Source organism: Solanum dulcamara, chromosome 4 (genome assembly GCF_947179165.1).
Source record: "Solanum dulcamara chromosome 4, daSolDulc1.2, whole genome shotgun sequence".
NCBI classification, from domain to species: domain Eukaryota; kingdom Viridiplantae; phylum Streptophyta; class Magnoliopsida; order Solanales; family Solanaceae; genus Solanum; species Solanum dulcamara.
Window position 1 is genome coordinate 10,304,978 of NC_077240.1, and position 19,737 is coordinate 10,324,714.

Here is a 19,737-nt window from a genome sequence, read left to right on the forward strand (position 1 = left end):
AAAATAAAATAATTACATCCCTAATTTTAGGAATATCCCTCGAGTGAAATAAGGAAAATAAAATAATTGATTCAAGTTCTACCTAGCATTGATGTCCTTTTGATCTAAAAGTGATTAACAAATTTTAGACTTAGAAAAATTGGCAACAAGTAGCCAAATATATCTAAAACTAGACATTCAACTATTTTTGTGTTCCTTATTTCACTTAATGGACATCTCTAAAATTAGGGATATAATTATTTTATTTTATCGCTTTGTATTTGGAGCAAGTTAAAATAATGCTACTTTCAACAATAACATTTCTAATTTAATCTCATACATGATATTTGAAAAGGATTGATGTTCCCATTTTGACTTGCAAAATAAAATCGATCAACGTGGCCAGTCTGATGGAGCATTATTTGATCATATTCGAAGTGGAATGGACCTTTTTGTTGACTGGGGGCATAGCAATAATTATGTGACATTCTTATATATGCAACAACACAAATATATAGTGCTTGTAGTTCACCTAATCATGGCGCTGAAAAAGAAAGCACACCATTTGTTCAGCCAACTCACTTGTATATACGTAAATTGCACGCATTTTCTGGAGGATTTCTATGGCTTAATTTTATGCCAAAACGGAACAAGGGGAAGGGGTCACTATGATTATTATGGTCTCAATAAGTGTAAGACGATAGATAAATTGAGAGAATATCACATGACATTGTTAGTTTATTTAAAGAATTAACCTTTTATTTAAAATGAAATTTAAAATCTTAATGTATATTTAAGGAATTAACCTTTTAAGTGTCCATCAGTTAAAAGTAAAAAATGGTGGAGGGATTGAATCTTGTGGAAACTTAGATTTTGTTTTAATCTAACTAAGCAAAACACTGGATAAGAAAAACATGAAACTAGATTAAACTCAAGTACAAAAGAGTTTCATTTAATTTAATCAATAAAAAAAGGAGAAAGGTATAACTATGGCTTAACCTATTTGAAGACATCTTAAATTTGGAGGACATACACATAAAATATGGCATCCAAATAGAACATTGTGCAATATTAGAAAATTGTAGTATAATAAAGGCTTAATACATAAATTCCTCATATTTATAAGAATATTTTATTTAGACACTTGAACTAAACATTATTACAATTGAACATCTCAATTCTTAATAAAGTGTTCAAATTAAATATTTTCAATTCAAATTCTGGAAAAAAATTTGTGTGTTTTCCACGAAAAATACGTCATTTTCTTTAATTATACGCATCAACCTTAAGTAGATAATGTCTAGAGTTTTGTGCTTTATTGAAATAAATGTGTATAATCAAGTAAAGAAAATGATATATTTTATATGATTAACTTAATTATCTAATAGACAAATAAAAATACACCATTTTCATCCTTCAAAATTTAAAACTTAAAATATCTAATTGAAATATTTTATTAAGATTTAAGTGTTTAATTGAAACACAAATTCGAACGTGTAAATAAAATACGTTGATATAAGTTCGTGGGTTATGTATTAAATATTAAACAAGCCTACAATAAATGAAAAGATAACTTAATTGTTTTTGTCCTTTGAGAACATAGACAAAGCAAAAAAGGTGGCTAGTGGTCTCAGCCAACAAGAGTGTTCTTCGCACCTGAAATTCCACGTGTCGACTTTTCTGATTATATGGCTGCCCATTTCCATAAAACAAAAAAACATACTCTAATTCCTACCATAGACGTCTTTCCATTTGTATATTTGAGGAGAAACTAGTGCCTTCTTCTTCACCTTATAAAACGTGCCTTTTTAAGAAAGAAAATCCGGTTCACTCTATAAATTTCATGTACAGAGCAGTGTAGGAAAATCTTGAAAAATCTCCAAGAATCAAGAATGTCAACTTCGGATGGTGCTTCCATGAGAAGCCTAAGTGAGATTTCTGAGGAAGAAACTGTACGGTTCAGTATCGATCTTGTAGCTGCAGCCAGACGAAATTTTGGGTTCTTGAGACTTGTAACAGAGTCTCAATGGCTTCAAGAAAGACCCACCATTCTTGAATCTATTAGAAGGTTTATTATTACACTACTACATCTTGGTATTGGTGTTTTCTTGTTCATGTGAGTCATGAAAATCTTGCTGATGATTTTTTTTTTTTGCAGGTATGATCAACTATGGATGCCATTGATTTCTGATCTTTTTAATGGGTCAAACCCTCCAATGATTCTTCCTCCTCTTGATATTGAATGGGTCTGGTACTGTCACACCTTAAATCCGGTATGAAATACTTTTACAGTGAAAATAGTGTACTTAATTTACTTGCTTTATGAGAAATATTTCGAAAACATAAGAAAAAGGTGTTATCTTTATCAGTGAAAGTAAGTACTACCATATGTAGTTATTGCTTCTATTTCATGAAAGAGTAAAGTTACATACCCATTCCTAATTGATTTTCAATTCAGGTTAATTACAGACAATATTGTAAATCAAGATTCTCTAAACTCATTGGAAAAGCAGCAATATTCAATGAAGAAAATGAAGAGTATGCATTAAACAGATGCAAAGAAATTTGGGTTCACACATATCCAACAGAGCCTTTTGAGAATGAATCTTATGACTCCAATCTGCAGAATCCAGTTACCACTTTTCATGAAGAAGTGCTGGAAGAAGTATCCAAACAAAGACAATATTTATGTACAATTTTTTCTGAGCCCTACTATTCCGAGATTGTGTATTTGATAGCAGCTCGACAGCGGTATAAGGGCTTTCTGTATATGATGCATAGATTTGCAGATAGTTGTTCTGTTTTGGTCCCTACTTCAGATATTCTTCTAATGTGGATCACTCATCAGGTATAAGGGTCTTTCTTTGAAGTTTACATACAAAAGTTTTGTCTATGGAGAAATCTTTAATTTCCTTTACCATTTACTTTTGGGGAGCTTGAGCATGGCTTCTCTTGTGATAAATTGAATAATTCATAATGGATAAATGAACTTTGGGTTGATTGTTGTTCTTACAAGTCTTCATTATCTAAAAAGAAGAAAGCCAAAAGATCATTAATTTATTAGATAGGTAAGATCCTTTAGGCATCTTCCTGGTCATTTTCGTTGGTCTTCACGTTGCTAGTGAAAGATTTCTGATTTTAATATTGCTCTGAGAATTAAATACTTTGGTACTTTATTCAAATGCATAGTACACTGTCAATTTTATTCAGCTTTTAGGTGGTGCGGTGTTGAGCATTATTGTAATTACTGAGGTGTTTGTCATAACGTTAATGTCATAATCCTGGTGGCTGTTCATTGTGATTCATGACTGATCGGTCTAAGTGGATTTGTCTATCTGTTTACTTAAATATTAATATTATAATTTTATTTCTCTTTTCAAATGAATATTTTCATCAAGTTGAGATAAGTTTATTGACTAAGATCAATAATGACTGGTGCATTGATGCTGATGCAAAATTTTCAAATTTCTTTTTATTGATTAAATAGAGTTATCCTACTGCATACACATTGGACACCAAAGGGTTGGAGGAGGAAATGAGAAAAGTAGTTGGAGCATGGGAAAATGTGAAGGAAGAAGATGTTGAGGTCACGAAAAAACTATGGGAAAGGATATTTGATCAGCCATATGAGAAAGCTGGTGGGTTGGCCATTGGAAAGACTGTTGATCTTAAGCCACCAATATACTGGGAAGTCACAGATACTGATGTCAATGCAAAATACTCATCCATGTTACCGCGATTCTTGCTTGAGGTTAGTTAGATCTTTTGCTTCCATGCTTTGCAATTTCCCACTTGACAATATCGAAAATGTAGTCACGGGAGTGTAGGGACTTATGAAGTTATTTTTTTTTTCCCTCACTCCAACAGTTGCAGTTATATTAAACTCAAGTAGGGCTTATAAAGTTGTATTATTTTATATCCAAGTTGGTACCCTATCATCATCTTATTAGGTCACATTTAATTATTGATGTTTCTTTTTTGGATCAGTCCTACTTTTCCTTTCTTTTCTCTTCTTCCATCTATTATTATATGTTGTCATGTTTTTGGTGGGATGAGTTGTCTTCATGTATGCATCAGTAGATAAGTCTGGTGTGTTGCTTTCGTCTTAAGAATTTAGTTGCTTATTCTATCCACGCCTACTTACCAATTTAATACAATGATAGTGGCTATCCTAGATAAAGGATTATCTAGGGGTGAAGATAAATTTGCAGAAGTATATTAGAGGAAGGTGCTAAAGCAATTTGTTACCTGCATTTTCGTTTGAGTGGGAAGTAAAAGTTGTAAGATATAAACAAAATATGCTGACTTTTACTGCTTTTCTTGGCTTAGTAAAGGCAGATCAAAGCAATGTTTGAAGATGCTTGTCATATGCCTTGAAAATTTTCCAAGAATCAGGAAAAGCTGTTGGAAATTGTCCTAAAGTCGCTTTTCTCTGTAATTTCTGAAAATAATAAATAAATTAAATCTGTTATAAGAATCTGAAATAATAGCATACAAGAAATTCATAGTTGAAATTTGTTATTAGTGTGGATGGCTTGGTTCCTCCCATTGAAACCACCAATACTTTCCCTCTCACGGTGTTACGATAAATTGGAACTAGCAAAAAGAAAAATAATTGTAAGAATTTCATACTCTAGAATAGAGATGAACTTATCTTGTTTGAATATATTACATGGATCCTGCTTATTCATTGTTATACAATGAGGGCCTTGACCAGTTTAAGATTTGATCAGTGAATCCCATTTTAACTAAATAGCAAGCTTTTTACTTTGTGTTGCACTTTGTAGAGCTAAAATTAGTATGCTGCTTGCAAATCAGCAAAATAAAGGCTCCTCTATGCATGATCATAAATCTCCTCCTTAGCATTGCATTAGCGTCTAAAAGGAATGACTAAAAGGTTGACTGTGCTATGATTTGCATTACAGGTTTGTTTAACAGTGAAGCTAAAACCAAAAATGAAACCTTTGAATTGTGATGCGTCAAAGGAGTTCTTACGTCTTCAGATGGTTAGATGTCACAGGGAGCTCAAAATAGATAGACCACTCTGCAAATTTACGTCTCAAAGGTGGCAAAAAGCTTTGCATCTGTGTTGTGAGTTTGGAACTAAAGGAATGGTTCTTGAGGTTCGCCAACGTGGTGGTGGCTGCATTAAAGGAAGTAGCTTGAGAGAGAGTGTAACATTTCTTTGGAATGATTTGTTACGTGCACCTTCTCTCAATTTGGCAAAAGAAATTGACCAAAAAGTCAGAGTAGCTACCTCAATAACTCCTCCTGTCCAAGCCTCCTACCTGTTGAAATGTGTACCTGATCGAGTATCAGATGATTCAGGTGCTATGATATCTGATGTTATTCTGAGGATGAACCAATATCATCCCCAAGAAGGTAGATGGTTATCTCGGACTGTTCTGGATCATGCAGGCAGAGAATGCTTTGTGATTCGTTTTAGGTGGTGAACTTTTTTATTTTTTTCCAAGTGATGATCTGCCTCCTTGTGTTTTATCTCCTGATTTTGTGTTGTTGACAACAATGTTAGAGTTGGAGGTGGATTTTGGAGGAGAGGAGCTGAAACTCCTTCAGCTGTAAAATGGGAGGACCGTATTATAGAAATACGTGAAGGTCGTTGGTCCTACGTTGCTGGTTCCATCGGTAGAGCACCTGGTATGTTATAATTCCTCTGTCTACTTGACTGTATCTATTCTTCTGGCCAAACGTCATTTCAACAGTCTATTAGTTATCAACTCATAGATCATGCTGGTTACCACTTCCCAGTGGATGTCTCCTATTCTCGGTTTCCTACCTAATTTGTGGTGTCATTTGCTTGTGTTTCTCATCTAGTACAGAGAAAGTGGTTGGTATTGCAAAACCAAAAGATCCTCCAGAAGGATGGCATGCTCTTTGGAATCTTTCAACAGGAGATGAGCTTTTAGTACGGTGGGAATCATCAAGATCCACTTCAGGCTTAAGTTTTAGCCTAATAAACCTGCAATCAACTGATTCAGTGGTACAGTGTGTATGAACTCTGATTTGATCACAGTTGGAACTTGATAGAATATTGATCATATGAGTTGATGCTTAAGAACACAATCCTTGCAGGTAAAGTTATTGGAAGGGCGGCAAATGCAGTACGAAGTCAAGAAATCTGGCTTAGGTGAGGAGACGAAACATGTGCCAAATGAGAAGTTACAGCAAGTTGAAGACAAAGAAGATGGATTCATAACAGTAGTCAGGTTCTCTGATGAAAATCCAGTTGGAAAAGCTACAGCACTTCTTAACTGGAAGTTAATGGTGGTGGAGTTTTCACCTGAAGAAGATGCCGTATTCATACTTCTTCTTTGTATGTCAATCATAAGAAGCATATCAGAAATGAAAAAGGAAGATGTAGGAAGCCTGTTGGTTAGAAGAAGAATAAAAGAAGCAAAGCTTGGTGACAGAGATTGGGGCTCAGTGATTGTTCGTGCTTCTTCATATTCTCCATCGATCTCTTCACCTTACCTTCAGCCTTGGTATTGGAACGCACAAGCAGTGATGAGATCGCAAGGTGTAGACAATATCCCAAGGCTACCGGCTCCAGTATTGACTTATACTCCGGCTGAAGGTGGCGACAAGTTGTACAAGCATGGGATAATCGATTAGGACAAATTACCATTTCCCAATAACATGGAACTGAAGAAGTTTTTCAAGCACAGATTCTGAAACAGTATGTTTACTCCATCTAAAGTCATTTTGTCACCTCTTTATATGTAATAAAACATATTTCATCAGCTCTTCCTAGCTGAGTTACCAATTAAACGGGTAACGAGCCTCATCATGTCTCCGGTATACCAAATGATTTTAGAAGTCTTAGTTATGTATGTGTACATTAGGCCAATTGCACTAAGACTTGATGCTAGAGAACACAACCCCTTGTACAGAAGACACGGTCTTGGATATGTATAGAGCCTTAAAATCTTTTATCTAAGATTAAGTTTGGTTAGCGCAGTTGACCAGGATAAATTTATAATTTATTTGGAAGGTCCAGTTGGCTCGTTCTTTCTGCAGTTCTTATGTTTCGAATAACGTATGGCCTGAGGGAAAGCTTCTAATTTGTTTTGCTTGTTTTGAAAAGTTAAAGAGACTCTCGGCTCAAGAAAAAACATATCAAAGAAAACAGTAATTCATTTACATGACATTTTCATCACTCGACAAGTTGTTGTCCCTTAACGTGGTATAAATTCTTAAATGTGGACTGGTGTATGGGTTCTTATTATCCTTTTTTATTTACCTATTAATAACTATAATACGTGTAGCTAAATTCGGAGAGCAGGGGGAAAGAAGGGTAAGTAATAATATAAGATCAATTTGTATTAGATTATGATTTTGTGTTAGTTGATATATGTGGTCAAAAGAACAACGTTATTCTGATGCAAAGTCTTTGATCCACTTTTTTATATTTATATTATAGATAAAGAAATGCCTCTCATTGGATCTAGCTACTCTTTATGACCCACTATTTATGGAATTTTTTTGTCTTTGAAATAAAAGTGAGATGCTTCTCAATGTGAAAATCTGTATCAAAGAAATTAAGTGTTGGTCAAATCACATGTTACGGATTCATAAGATCCAACTGAGAGAATCCAAATTAATATGTTACTCCCATTCACAATAAATTGTTTTTTTTTTTTATATATTATCTAATCCTCAATTTGGAACACTATAAAAGAGCATCGATTCCTTTACACTTTGAAAAGTCTATGGACTTCCTTGGATATTCTATTCAACCTGAGGTGGGTATGAAAAATAAGTCGCATAAGTGACATTTTATTTTATGTATGAATGGTCAGAAGGTCAAGCCACTAAAGAGATGGCGCCTCAATTTTATTTTATTTTTTAATTGGATGTTTGATATTTGTTTAGAATTTTTCGATTAATTCAATTTCGAGACACTAAAGGCTGATTAAAAAGAAAATATTTTCTTAATAAAAAATAATTTATTCTGAAGCTCGAATCCAAGCCTTCTAGTTAAGAAACGATGAAGTTTAAATTTTACCAATATTAAATTTTTAAATTGATTATTTTTTAAAAACATATTGAGCAGAAAAAAAATGTTTCTCATTGAAGTTGGCTTTAGGCGACAGTTTCTATTGAGCCTTCCATCCCCATCATCCTACACCCCTATCCTTCGCCCTAATTCCCATAATATTTGAGGGGAAGTGTGGAAACACTATAAATCCTCCAAAATTGGGGTAAAAAAAAAGGAAAAAAAAAAATTCCCATAATATTTCTATGATTGACTAATCCAATTACTTTTCCGTTAGATAGCTTCGTCAGTCAATTCTATAAGATTATTCCATTTCATTCCAATAAGAATAATTTAATGGGTGAAAATTATTCTTTAAAAGTCATGTTGTGAGATAAATTTTAAAATTAAATAACTTTTATATGATTAGGAATAATAATAATATATATCTTTGCATCATAAATTGAAAGCGAAAACTTTTTGGTATTTTATCGCAACTCTTAATGGTACAGGTAGGGTAACCAAGAGATATGTACGGTGATTGCACGTTTCAATCTTTTATTGTCCTTTTCACGAGTTTACGTTATTCTATGGACCCACCACTAGTGGTACGGGGACGGAAAAAGAGGAACAAAATAGAAACTTGGAAATTTAATGCACATAAGAATAATTAATCAACTGGTGTGCTATTAATTATAAGTACAAAATTGATTAATAAAATTAAAGTCGTTAGATTATTACGTATTATTTCCTCCATTTTTTTTTACTTGTCAAATATTTTTTGGTAAACTCACTATACTTAAATGTGCTAAGTCAAAATTTAACAAGTAAAAAAGAACGGAGGAAGCATTAGGGAACTATTATAATAAGTTGACCTTAGCTCTCCAATGCAATAATTTTAAAGAGAAAAAACTCAAATATGTCATCGAATTTTGAAAAAAATGCTCATTTATGTCATTCGTTAAAAGTTTGGCTTGTCTATGTCATTGCTGTTTGAGAAAAAGGCTCATTTATTTCATTATTTTTAACATCGATTTTGCAAAACCACCCAAACAACTTTTGACACTTTTCTATTAGAATTTTGAATCAAATACATTCTTTTTGTTTCTTCTTCTTCAAGAACACATGAAGAACACCAAGCACTCCAAATTTCCAACTTTTTTAATTTTTCACAAAATCATCTCAAATTTCAATAGTAGTATCCCTCCAAACTAGATATCAAAATCCAATATCTTTTGAGCTCGAATTTAATCTAACCCAACAAGACAGACTTAAAATTTCTTCAAAGTTACAAAACTTTAACTTTCTTTAATGGTGAAATTTTCAACACAACTCAAAAATTCAATCTTCTTTAATGTTAAAGTTCACTATTTCTATGTTTAAAATTTCAAGTGATTTGGAGTTGTGGAGAAAATTCTACCATTCAAGGGGGTTAAAGTTTTGAAACTTTGAAAAAATTTTAAGTGTCTTGTTGGGTTAGATTGAAATTTGAGCTTAAAAGATATTGGTTTTTGATATCTAGCTCGGAGGGATGTTACTATTGAAATTTGAGGTAATTTCGTAAAAAAATAAAAAAGTTGAAAATTTGGAGTTCTTGGTGTTCTTCATGTGTTCTTGAAGAAGAAAAAACAAAAAAAGTATATTTAATTCAAAATTCTAATAGAAAAGTGTTAAAAGTTGTTTGAGTGATTTTGCAAAATCAGAGTTAAAAAATAATAGCATAGATGAGCCTTTTCTCAAACGGCAATTATATAGATAAGCCAAACTTTTAACGAATGATATAAATGGGTCTTTTCTTAAAGTTCAATAGCATATTTAAGACTTTTCTCAATTTTAAATAATTGATACACATAAAGAAAGTGTAATCACTCAACTTATTTAAACTCGATTTAGAGTCCGTTTGGATGACTTAAAAAAGTAACTTTTATGTATGAAGTGCTTTTAGAACTTTGAAGTTCTGAAAATTATTTTTATAAATAAGCAGTTGAGTGTTTGGATAAAAGTGCTTAAATAAGAAAAATAATGTGAATTTTAGGGTTAAAAGAATAAAAAGGGTAGTTTGGAAATTTAGTTAAAATATAAGGGATATAAAAGTAATTTTCATGGTCAAAGAAAATGACTTTAAGCACTTAGAGAAAAAAGTTAGGAATCCTAATTTTTTCATTTTGACTGACTTTAAGAACTTTATGGCTTAAAGTTAGTATTAGACAAACACATCCAAAAGCTAAAAAGGAGCTTTAAGTTGATTTTGCCCATCCAAACGGGGTCTTATACAATCCTAATTATGGATCACAACTCAATTTATCTTGATCCAAATAGAAGTGGACCCTAGAGAGAGGCTCATCAATCTCCGATAACCTTGAAAAAATGTATATAACATATAGAAAAATAAAATTATTTGCACTGATTAATCTGGAATGCATAGAATGACTTGTTGCGTATTTAACTGAGATGGATCGATTTTTGCTTTCAACATTCATCTAAAATTTTGTTTTTTGAAATTCCACACCAAATTTTATATCTTGTATATTATACGAAGAGACAAAATTGACATGTCTATTAAAAGTATTGATGTTCCATCATTTTCAATTTCTAAATCTGCCTGTGGACCTAAATGAATTTTGAAGTCAACTAGGCCTCAATCGATCTATTTTATAATACGATTTGTTACTATCTTAAGAAAGTTTCAATTTCATGGAGTGACAATCTTCTTTTTAACACCCATGTCATTTAGTGTTGGTTAGCGTTATGTATTTATTAATTAAAAATTATTTATGAGTTAATTTATTTATTATTTTATGTATGTATTAATTATGCATGATTAGTTATATATATACTTATATATGTATTAATTATGTTGGCTTTTAAATTATTAATTAAATATTATATTAATTTTATATATAAATAATTTATTTCATATCTACCTATCAAAAATCATTTAAGTTATACAAAAATTAATATATAAATAATTTATTTCTTATCCGGCGCGTTAATTATTTTTGTGAAAGTAGATAAATTTCAAATGGGCAGAATGGTGTCACGTGACATGCCTAAATTTTGGCCAGTTATTAGTAGCCATCAACATGCCACCATCGCAAAGTTTACAGATCACTTATCAATGAATGCATCTCCAGCACCACTTCACTTATCTCCCCAAAATCAAGAATCCTTCCTTTCTCACTTGTCGTCATAAGCACCTGGGAATTTCCGATACCCACCTGAAAAACATCGCCTGTGAATTACCATGGTTATCTTCCTCCGCAAGATCCGTTTTGGTCTGTCTTGTACTCTTTCTTTTTCCACCCTTCAGCCCCTTCTCAACATTCGTCTCCTCTTCCTCTTTGTCCCGACATAATACAATCACAACCCTTTGCTTTTCTTGACATTTTCTTCTAGTTTTGGTGGGAAGCAGAAGATCCATAGACAAAGTATTGACTAGTTGAGATTAGATTCAGTGTTTATTCAAGATTTGTATTTCAGCGTATTGAATTCAAATAGTCCGAAAGGAGTTGTTAAAATTCATTTAATCGATAGATGTTGTTGTTTTGATATTGTTTTCATGGATTCTGCTCTGTTACTTTCTGTTCTTAACGAGGATCTTCTTATAAGAATTTTGTCCTTCATGACCCATGATTCCGACCGCAAAGCTTTCCGTTTGGTTTGTAAAGCATTCCTTCGAGTTGACTCATTCCACCGTACCCATCTCCGGATCCTTCGTCCTGAATTCATCACGACCCTTTTCTCCAAATTCCCACGTATTGACTCCCTTGACCTTTCCGTCTGCCCCCAAATCGATGGCGGAGCTGTTGCCATGCTGGTGGGTTATGGGTTGCCGGATTGGAGTAGGAGGTTGAAGAGGCTGGTGCTGAGTCGAAGCACTGGGTTGAAATCAGCCGGGTTGGAATTGCTTATGAAGTCGTGCCCTGTTTTGGAGTCTATTGACGTATCTTACTGCTGGGGTTTTGGTGATAGGGAAGCTGCGGCTTTATCTTTTGGTGGGTCTTTAAGGGATGTAAAACTGGACAGGTGTTTGGGTCTTACTGATGTTGGTTTGGCGAAAATTGCTATTGGGTGTCAATGCTTAGAGAAACTTAGCTTGAAATGGTGCATTGAAATTACTGATCTTGGGATTGATTTTTTGTCCAAGAAATGTACACAACTGAAGCAGCTTGACATTTCATACCTAAAAGTTTGTTATCCTTCTCTTTTGTCGTTTTAAATAAGGCAAATGTCTTTACTGTGTTTGTAAAAATGTGGATTTGGTGTTGTTTCAGGTTACTAGTATGTCGCTGCGTTCTATAAGCAATATGGAGAAGTTGGAGCATTTGGCTATGGTTGGGTGCGGCATCGTGGACAATGAAGGACTACATTATCTTGGAAAAGGGTGTTCTTCGCTTCAGGTGATTAACACGTTTGACAAACTATTTTGATCAATTGTAGAAAAGTATGAGATCACAGCTATTTTTGGAGTTTTGTTTTCCTCTCTTAAAGTGACCTTTACCGTGTTGCTATTGAGTTTTTGCCGAATTTAAGCCTGAAAATAAACCTTGTATGCAAATGCAATAGCTTCATAAATAAGCACATGTAATTTCATTTGTTTTTAGCTTGTCAAATTATAAATTTATCTTAGAAGTGAAAATGCATTAAATTTGTTTTTGTTAACTTGTACTCCCTCAGTTCCAATTTATATGGCATAGTTTAACTTGTTCCGGAGTTTAAGAAAGAAAGGAATGACTTTTGAAACTTGTGGTCTTAATTATGCCATAATATTTGTGTGGCTATAACCTTTTGAAACTTGTGATCTTAAATGTGTCATATAACATAACATCGAGTTAAGTTTGTTTTTGTTAACTCATACTCTCTCAGTACCAACTTGTATGACATAGTTTAACTCGGGACAGAGTTTAAAAAAGAAATGAAGACTTTGAACTTGTGTTCTTAATCATGCCATAATATTTGAATGGCTATAAAACTTTTGAAACTTGTTATTTTAACATACCATAACATCTGTGTGACTGCAAAAGCTTCCTTGTTGAGTTAAAATGAGAAGTTTAAAGTTAAGTTAGCTCAATTGGCAAAGTTTGAGGGACTTGTGTCTCACAGATTCAACCCCTGTGCCAAGTGAATTAACTCTGGTATTTAAGTGGAGAAGGGTAGAGGGGCGGGCCCGTCATCTCGAGTGTCAAAGACTCTGGTTGGCCCAAAGGGTTGGCTCCATACGGATTTCTCAGTCATTAAAAAAAATTATATGGATGGAGTTTGGGACAGATTATGCAGTAACCACATGAATCTGGAATACAGGAAATGCTTATTGGAAATTGTGATTTATGGCAGATGACGTTTCCTGGTATTCTGACTGTAAGCGAATAAAGGCATCACTAGACGCTGCATGATCTAGTTCTGATCCTCTTTATCTATTTAGCTATCTATCTATTTGTAGTTTTTATGAATCCCACTTTCAGCTTTTCTGGTGACCTTTAAGCATTCCAGCTGCATTCATATTTCTTTCTTCAATTTCTATATACGTATAGTGGAAAACACTTGTCTATCCATGAATATCTGAAATTAGTATTCTAAAGCTCAGAGCTTTAGCATTTTATGTGGCTACTTTACCTCTAAGAAGAACTGGCCATGAAATTGTCTTCAGGTTAGAAAACATACATAAGTTACCTTGGTTGCCATAACTATTCAGAAAATTGTCTGATTACAGGCACTGGATGTATCAAGGTGTGACAGACTAAGCTCATCTGCCTTGGCTTTCTTGATTAATGGACATCCTTTGATGCTACAAATCTACGCTAGTCACTGTTTCCATGTGAGTAAATTTCTTGTTAGAACCTACATTTTGAATAATTCCTTGTGGAGTTTTTGATGTTGGTTCTGCACTTTAGATTGAGAATCTTGATGCACCAGGAGTTTCCTACTAAAGTCATCCAAGGGCTGAAGGACCTAAAGAATCTGAAAATGCTCATACTTGATGGAGCACCAGTTTCTGAATCATTCTTCAAGATCATTAATTTCAATTGCAAATATTTGGTCGAAATTGGGCTTGGAAAATGCAAAGGAGTGACTGACAAGGGCATTTTCCAGCTGGTATCAGGGGGTGTTAATTTAAATATCTTGAATCTCACATGCTGCAGCGAACTTACTGATAATGCAATATCAGCTATAACAGATTGTTGCCGGAGTGTTTTGTGCCTCAAGTTGGAGTGCTGCAACTCACTCACAGAAAAGAGCCTATATCGCCTGGGATTACATTGTTCCTTACTTGAGGAGCTTGATCTTACTGATTGTTTTGGAGTCAATGACACTGGTGAGACTCAAACCGTTCTTTTGTTTTTATTAACGTATTTATTCTGTCACCATTCAGATAAAGGTGAATTTCCGTTTATTCTGAAGGACCCAGAGCAAGACATCTGATTTTCCCTCGTCTCATCTGGTTTCTATTTCCATTTTTTATGTTCTTCAAGTTTTGAGCTTGTGTGTTGGCTTCCCATTCCTCAAGAGCAAGACATCTGATTTTCTTTTTTTCTTCTTTTTCTTTTTTCTTCTTTTAATGACATGTTGAAGCTTTGTGCATTCATGTCTCAAAGTTCCTCACGATAAGTCTTCGATGATATGGTTACTCCAAAACTTGTGCAGTTGGTGACTTGACTTTAAATTAAGCATTTCTAGCTATGATTCAGCTATGCTTTAGACATGTGCTAATATGTGTTGCATCTTATCTGTTATGCAGGACTTTATTACCTGTCTAAATGTACAAAGCTTGTATGTCTGAAGTTGGGACTATGTACTAACATTACTGACTTGGGCCTGTACTATGTTGCTAGAAGTTGCAGGGAGATTCGTGAACTTGATTTATACCGGTAAAGTGATTGCTCCATCTAACTTATCCCATGAAATTGAGAATGTCTTCTTATATTATATCTTAAAAACCATATGCAGGTGCAAAGGAATTGGTGATGATGGAATCTATGCTTTATCAAATGGTTGCAAAAGAATGCAGAAGTTAAACTTGTCTTATTGCAGTGAGGTCACTGATAGAGGAATTGAGTGTCTCGGCAATCTACCAGAGCTCTCTGACCTCGAGATGCGGAGTCTTTTGAATATCACAGGCACTGGTTTAACAGCACTTGCTACTGGATGCAAGAGACTTGCTGAATTGGATGTGAAAGACTGTGCTAACATTGATGATTCGGGTTTCATGGCTCTTGCTTATTACTCTAGGAATTTGCAACAGGTATAACTTCTCAATCTCGAACTGCTCTCTCTACTTCTTGTAATGTATGATGCTGTTAAATCTGCTTGCCATGTGCTTCCTGCATTATCAGTTGATCAGTAATGGTTAAATGATAAGAACAATACACCTTTGATCAGTTTTTATCATTTCTCTAAATCATGAGAACAACAACAACAACAATCCAGTGAAATCCACAATGTGGGGTCTGGGGAGGGTAAAGTGTACGCATACCTTACTTCTACCAAGGTAGGACGGCTGTTTCCGAGAGACCCTCGGCTCAAAAGAAGCATAAAAATAGGTCAGATAAGACTAAGAAGTTCAAAGCGATATGAGAAAGCAAATAACGAATAATGCAAATAACGAAAGCGACACAGATAATATAGAGTAATCAAAGTACATAAAGTAATAGAAAGATAATAACAGAAGTCAGAGCACAAGAAATTATAGTGCGCTAATACGTCTACTAATACGGAGGAATAACGAGACTATGTACTAGCCTTCTACCCTAATATGGGTCCTCCACACCCTTCTATCTAAGGTCATGTCCTCGGTACGCTACGCTGTAACTGCGCCATGTCCTGTCTAATCACCTCTCCCCAATATTTCTTCGGCCTACCCCTACCTCTTCTGAAACCATCCATGGCCAACCTCTCACACCTTCGAGGCCCAAAACATCTCAGTCGCATTTCCCGCATCTTTTCTTCAATCGAGGCCACTCCTACCTTGTCCCGAATAGCCTTATTTCTAATCCTGTCGCCCCTGGTATACCCACACATCCATCTCAACATTCTCATCTCGGCTACTTTCATCTTTTGAACGTGAGAGACCTTAATTGGCCAACACTCCGCCCAATATAACATAGCCGGTCTAACCACCACTTTGTAGAGCTTGCTCTTAAGTTGTGGTGACACCTTTTTGTCACATAGCACACCCGAAGTGAGCCTCCATTTCATCCACCCTACCCCAATACGATGTGTGACATCATCGTCAATCTCCCCGCTGCCTTGCATGATAGACCCAAGGTACTTGAAACTACATTTCTTTTGGATGGCTCGGTCACCAAGCCTAACTTCCGCGCCAACCTCCTGAGTTGTCTCACTGAACTTGCACTCTAAGTACTCTGTCTTGGTCCTACTCAGCTTAAACCCTTTAGATTCCAAGGTATGTCTCCAATCCTCCGCTACGAGTCTCATCGATCAGGACTATGTCGTTCGCAAAAAGCATACACCATAGTACCTAACCTTGAATTTGCCGCGTCAATCCATCCATCACCAAGGCAAATAAAAACGGACTAAGGGCTGATCCTTGATGCAACCCCATCACAACTAGAAAGTGCTCTGAGTCCCCTCCTACTGTCCTTACCCTGGTTTTGTCACCCTCATACATGTCGTTGATCACCCTAATGTACGCCACAGGGACACTTTAGCCTCCAAACATCTCCATAGTATCTCTCGTGGAACTTTATCGTAAGCCTTTTCTAGATCGATGAATACCATATGCAAGTCCCTCTTCCTCTCCCTATACTGCTCCACCAGTCTCCTCATAAGATGGATGGCTTCTGTAGTTGACCGTCCCGGCATAAACCCGAACTGGTTCTCTGAAATAGACACGCCTCTCCTAATCCTCATCTCCACCACTCTTTCCCACACTTTCATAGTATCACTTAGAAGTTTGATACCTCTATAGTTGTTGCAGCTCTGGATATCCCCCTTGTTTTTGTATAGAGGGATCATTACGCTCGCCCTCCATTCTTCGGGCATCGTTGCTGTCTTAAAGATGACATTAAATCACCTAGTCATCCACTCCAAACCTACCGAGCTCGCGCTCTTCCAAAATTCCCCAGGAATCTAGTCAGGTCCGGTCGCTCTTCCCCAGCGCATTCTATGCACAACACCCTTAACCTCTTCGACCAAAATACTCCTGCAACACCCAAAATGTTCGAAAATGTTCGATACAACATAGCTCTCTTGGTCCACAATTACATTTATATTAGTGCCTGGATCAAGCAATCCTGGTTTTCTCTTTGTTTGAAGTTCAAAGTAGAGTAGTGATTTCTTGGAGGTGCATAATGGTTCAAGTTTGACAAGTAGATTTCCTAGATAACTTTTTGGTGCATAATTATCTGTACCCATGATAAGATATGTTAGGACTATGTGTCTATCTTTGTCAGGCATCTGTTTCATCCTAAACTTTACTATATCCACTTTTTTGCCTTTGGACTTAGTAGCCTAGTAGGTCATTCTTCAGGATTGAGAATTATTATTTTGCTATATGCACAATGCGGAAAGGACTCAGAATTTTGCATCAACCCTAATCAACTAATCAATTCTTGGTTGTAATGCATAAAAAGTTCAGAATACCCGTACTTTTTGGATATCAATCAAAGTTTTTGCAAAATTATCGACAACCTTTTGACTGATTAAACTTGATATTGAATTTACCAACTCAAATAATCAGCGTATAAACTTTACTAAAAAACTTCCATTTCCCCTTTAAGGTTTATTAACTTCAGATATGTCCTATCATGAAAAAGTATTCAGATATGTCATTTCACTTTAATATTCTTACCAACATCAGCGTGTCAGTGATGTATGAAACAGGTACTGATCATACTTGAACTTCTAAGTTGATTTTTTTTCTGAATACTCGTGAGGTGTCAAATTGAGACCAACTGAGGATTAACTGAATCTGATTTTCTTCTTTCAATATCAATTAAAGGACAAAAGGAATCACATGGAAGGAAGTTGTCTCGAAAGACCAACAACTTTTTTGGAACCTATGCAGAATTGGCTATAGATAAAGAAAAATGGAAGAAAAAGATCCATAATAGGTGATACTTACTAGTTGGGAATAGGTTTTACCGTTTTAGTCTTGTTAGTAGGTTGATTGTGAACCTAATGCTTTTCGGGGAGTATTTTGACCGATCATAAATTTATATGCTGGTAAAATATAGAGAACTTTTAATATTATTGTTACTACTTATTATTAATATATTTAACTCATTTTCAATTTTTATTTTTATTTGGTATGACAATGACATGAATTGAGCTTAAATGGAAAAACATGGTCTATGAGGATTCATATAATTGACCCCAATTTATTTGGGATTGAGGCATAGTTGTTGTTGTTGTAATTGAAAGGATAAGATTCAACCATGACATCTGTTTTAACATCATTCTCATAGGCATCTGTATGATGTTTACTACAGTTTTCAACCAGGTCATCAGTTAGAATCAAGTCATTGTTTCTTGCACAAAGCTGTGGCATGTGGCACAATTATTTATTTTTAAAAAATGATGCCATAAATTACTTGAAAGTTGTAACATGCTTGGTTGAATTTTATCTTCATTGTCTGTTCAAGAATCAGAAGTACTCGACAGTGCATTTATTTAGTGAGTCGTTTAATCTGAAATGAGCATTCATCAGGTCTAATGATTCTCTTGCTATTGCTCTATGTTTTTGTGGTTTAATGAACAATCTCTTATGAGTTTAACTGGGTTATATACTTGTTTAACTTGGGCAAGTTGACTGAGTTCGAAATGAAGACCATAATCATTAAGTTCTTCAGTAATACAGATACTTTGCCTTATCAATTAAAAAATTAGACATTTTCATGTCAATTTCTCTAAGTTCTACTAGCCGGAATTGACTGACTCAGTATGTGCAAATTGTATAATTTAATTTACTCACGGGTAGATGCATGTAGCCGTTGTTGGCACCCTTGATGCTTGTCTATGCATTGGGACTTGGTTATGTTATGCATGCAATCGTATAAGCAGCAGATTTTTTCCTTATTTTCCTTGTTAGTCCACATGTATTCCTAAATATAATACAATGTTGTGCGATACATATCTTGTGTCCTTGAATACCTAAATGGGAATAGAGGCTTATGAATTTGTCTACAACTGCTGAAATAAATCTTTGATGGCAGATTAATCTGAGTCATTGTGCAATCTCGGATGTGGGCCTGTGCATGGTGATGGGGAACTTGACACGGTTGCAGGATGCCAAGCTCGTAAACCTTTACAACGTGTCAACCAATGGCTTTGAGGTTGCTCTTCGGGCTTCCTGTGTTCGGCTGAAAAAAGTTAAATTGTTTGCCTCCCTGAGACTACAGCTTACACCAGACATAGTTCAGACATTGAGGGCAAGAGGATGCAGGATTAGGTGGGATTAAGGTACAATATCCCAGCAGTACATGCCAACGTGTGTTACCATAGCCCCCACTTACATGAATGGGGTACTACCAATACATTTGAGCTGTTGAACCTAAAACTATTCCAATTCCATCAGTAAGCAGAGATTTTCCGTCTATTGTTTGTAAGTCCACTTAAGGGATTTTGCGCGACTCTTCACTTGTGTGGACTCATTGTATTAACTTCATATGTACCTTTGCAGTCTGGAGATCAACTATGAATGTTAAAACATCATTATCAGAGGATTTCTAAAGTTAATGGCAGATAATATCACTGTTTTGCGCTTGCTTCTTGAGCTGAGAGTCTATCAGAAACCACCTCTCTAC

The 19,737-nt window shown here is 35.0% G+C and overlaps 2 protein-coding genes across 4 annotated transcripts; both read left to right on the top strand.

Moving 5' to 3' along the window:
* The first annotated feature begins 1,607 nt into the window (after positions 1 to 1,607).
* LOC129886128 (uncharacterized) lies at positions 1,608 to 6,996 on the top strand. 3 transcript variants are annotated; one of them, XM_055960678.1, is made up of 8 exons: positions 1,612 to 2,047; positions 2,138 to 2,252; positions 2,438 to 2,827; positions 3,467 to 3,730; positions 4,905 to 5,425; positions 5,513 to 5,637; positions 5,820 to 5,989; positions 6,073 to 6,996. In XM_055960678.1, exons 1-8 carry the CDS (start codon positions 1,872 to 1,874, stop codon positions 6,610 to 6,612), a joined length of 2,301 nt encoding a protein of 766 aa, XP_055816653.1. In that variant the 5' UTR covers positions 1,612 to 1,871; the 3' UTR covers positions 6,613 to 6,996. The 3 variants fall into 3 exon arrangements, with proteins under 3 accessions (XP_055816655.1, XP_055816653.1, XP_055816654.1); XM_055960679.1 differs by having other exon boundaries at positions 1,617 to 2,047; positions 5,820 to 5,980; XM_055960680.1 differs by lacking the exon at positions 6,073 to 6,996 and having other exon boundaries at positions 1,608 to 2,047; positions 5,815 to 5,980.
* Positions 6,997 to 11,053: 4,057 nt separating this feature from the next.
* Positions 11,054 to 19,698, top strand: LOC129886129 (F-box/LRR-repeat protein 3). Its single transcript, XM_055960681.1, has 7 exons — positions 11,054 to 12,164; positions 12,250 to 12,375; positions 13,686 to 13,790; positions 13,889 to 14,288; positions 14,712 to 14,841; positions 14,921 to 15,215; positions 19,147 to 19,698. The coding sequence occupies exons 1-7, from the start codon at positions 11,535 to 11,537 to the stop codon at positions 19,390 to 19,392; spliced, it is 1,932 nt and encodes a 643-aa protein (XP_055816656.1). The 5' UTR covers positions 11,054 to 11,534; the 3' UTR covers positions 19,393 to 19,698.
* Positions 19,699 to 19,737: the final 39 nt, after the last annotated feature.

Bases quoted from the DNA above. Each gene is read 5' to 3' on its own strand.
- LOC129886128 (XM_055960678.1), top strand. From the start codon at position 1,872: ATGTCAACTTCGGATGGTGCTTCCATGAGAAGCCTAAGTGAGATTTCT. The intron at 2,828-3,466 runs GTATAAGGGTCT...TTGATTAAATAG, and splicing joins TAATGTGGATCACTCATCAG to AGTTATCCTACTGCATACAC. The intron at 5,638-5,819 runs GTATGTTATAAT...CATCTAGTACAG, and splicing joins TTCCATCGGTAGAGCACCTG to AGAAAGTGGTTGGTATTGCA.
- LOC129886129 (XM_055960681.1), top strand. From the start codon at position 11,535: ATGGATTCTGCTCTGTTACTTTCTGTTCTTAACGAGGATCTTCTTATA. The intron at 12,165-12,249 runs GTTTGTTATCCT...GTGTTGTTTCAG, and splicing joins TTGACATTTCATACCTAAAA to GTTACTAGTATGTCGCTGCG. The intron at 14,289-14,711 runs GTGAGACTCAAA...TCTGTTATGCAG, and splicing joins TTTTGGAGTCAATGACACTG to GACTTTATTACCTGTCTAAA.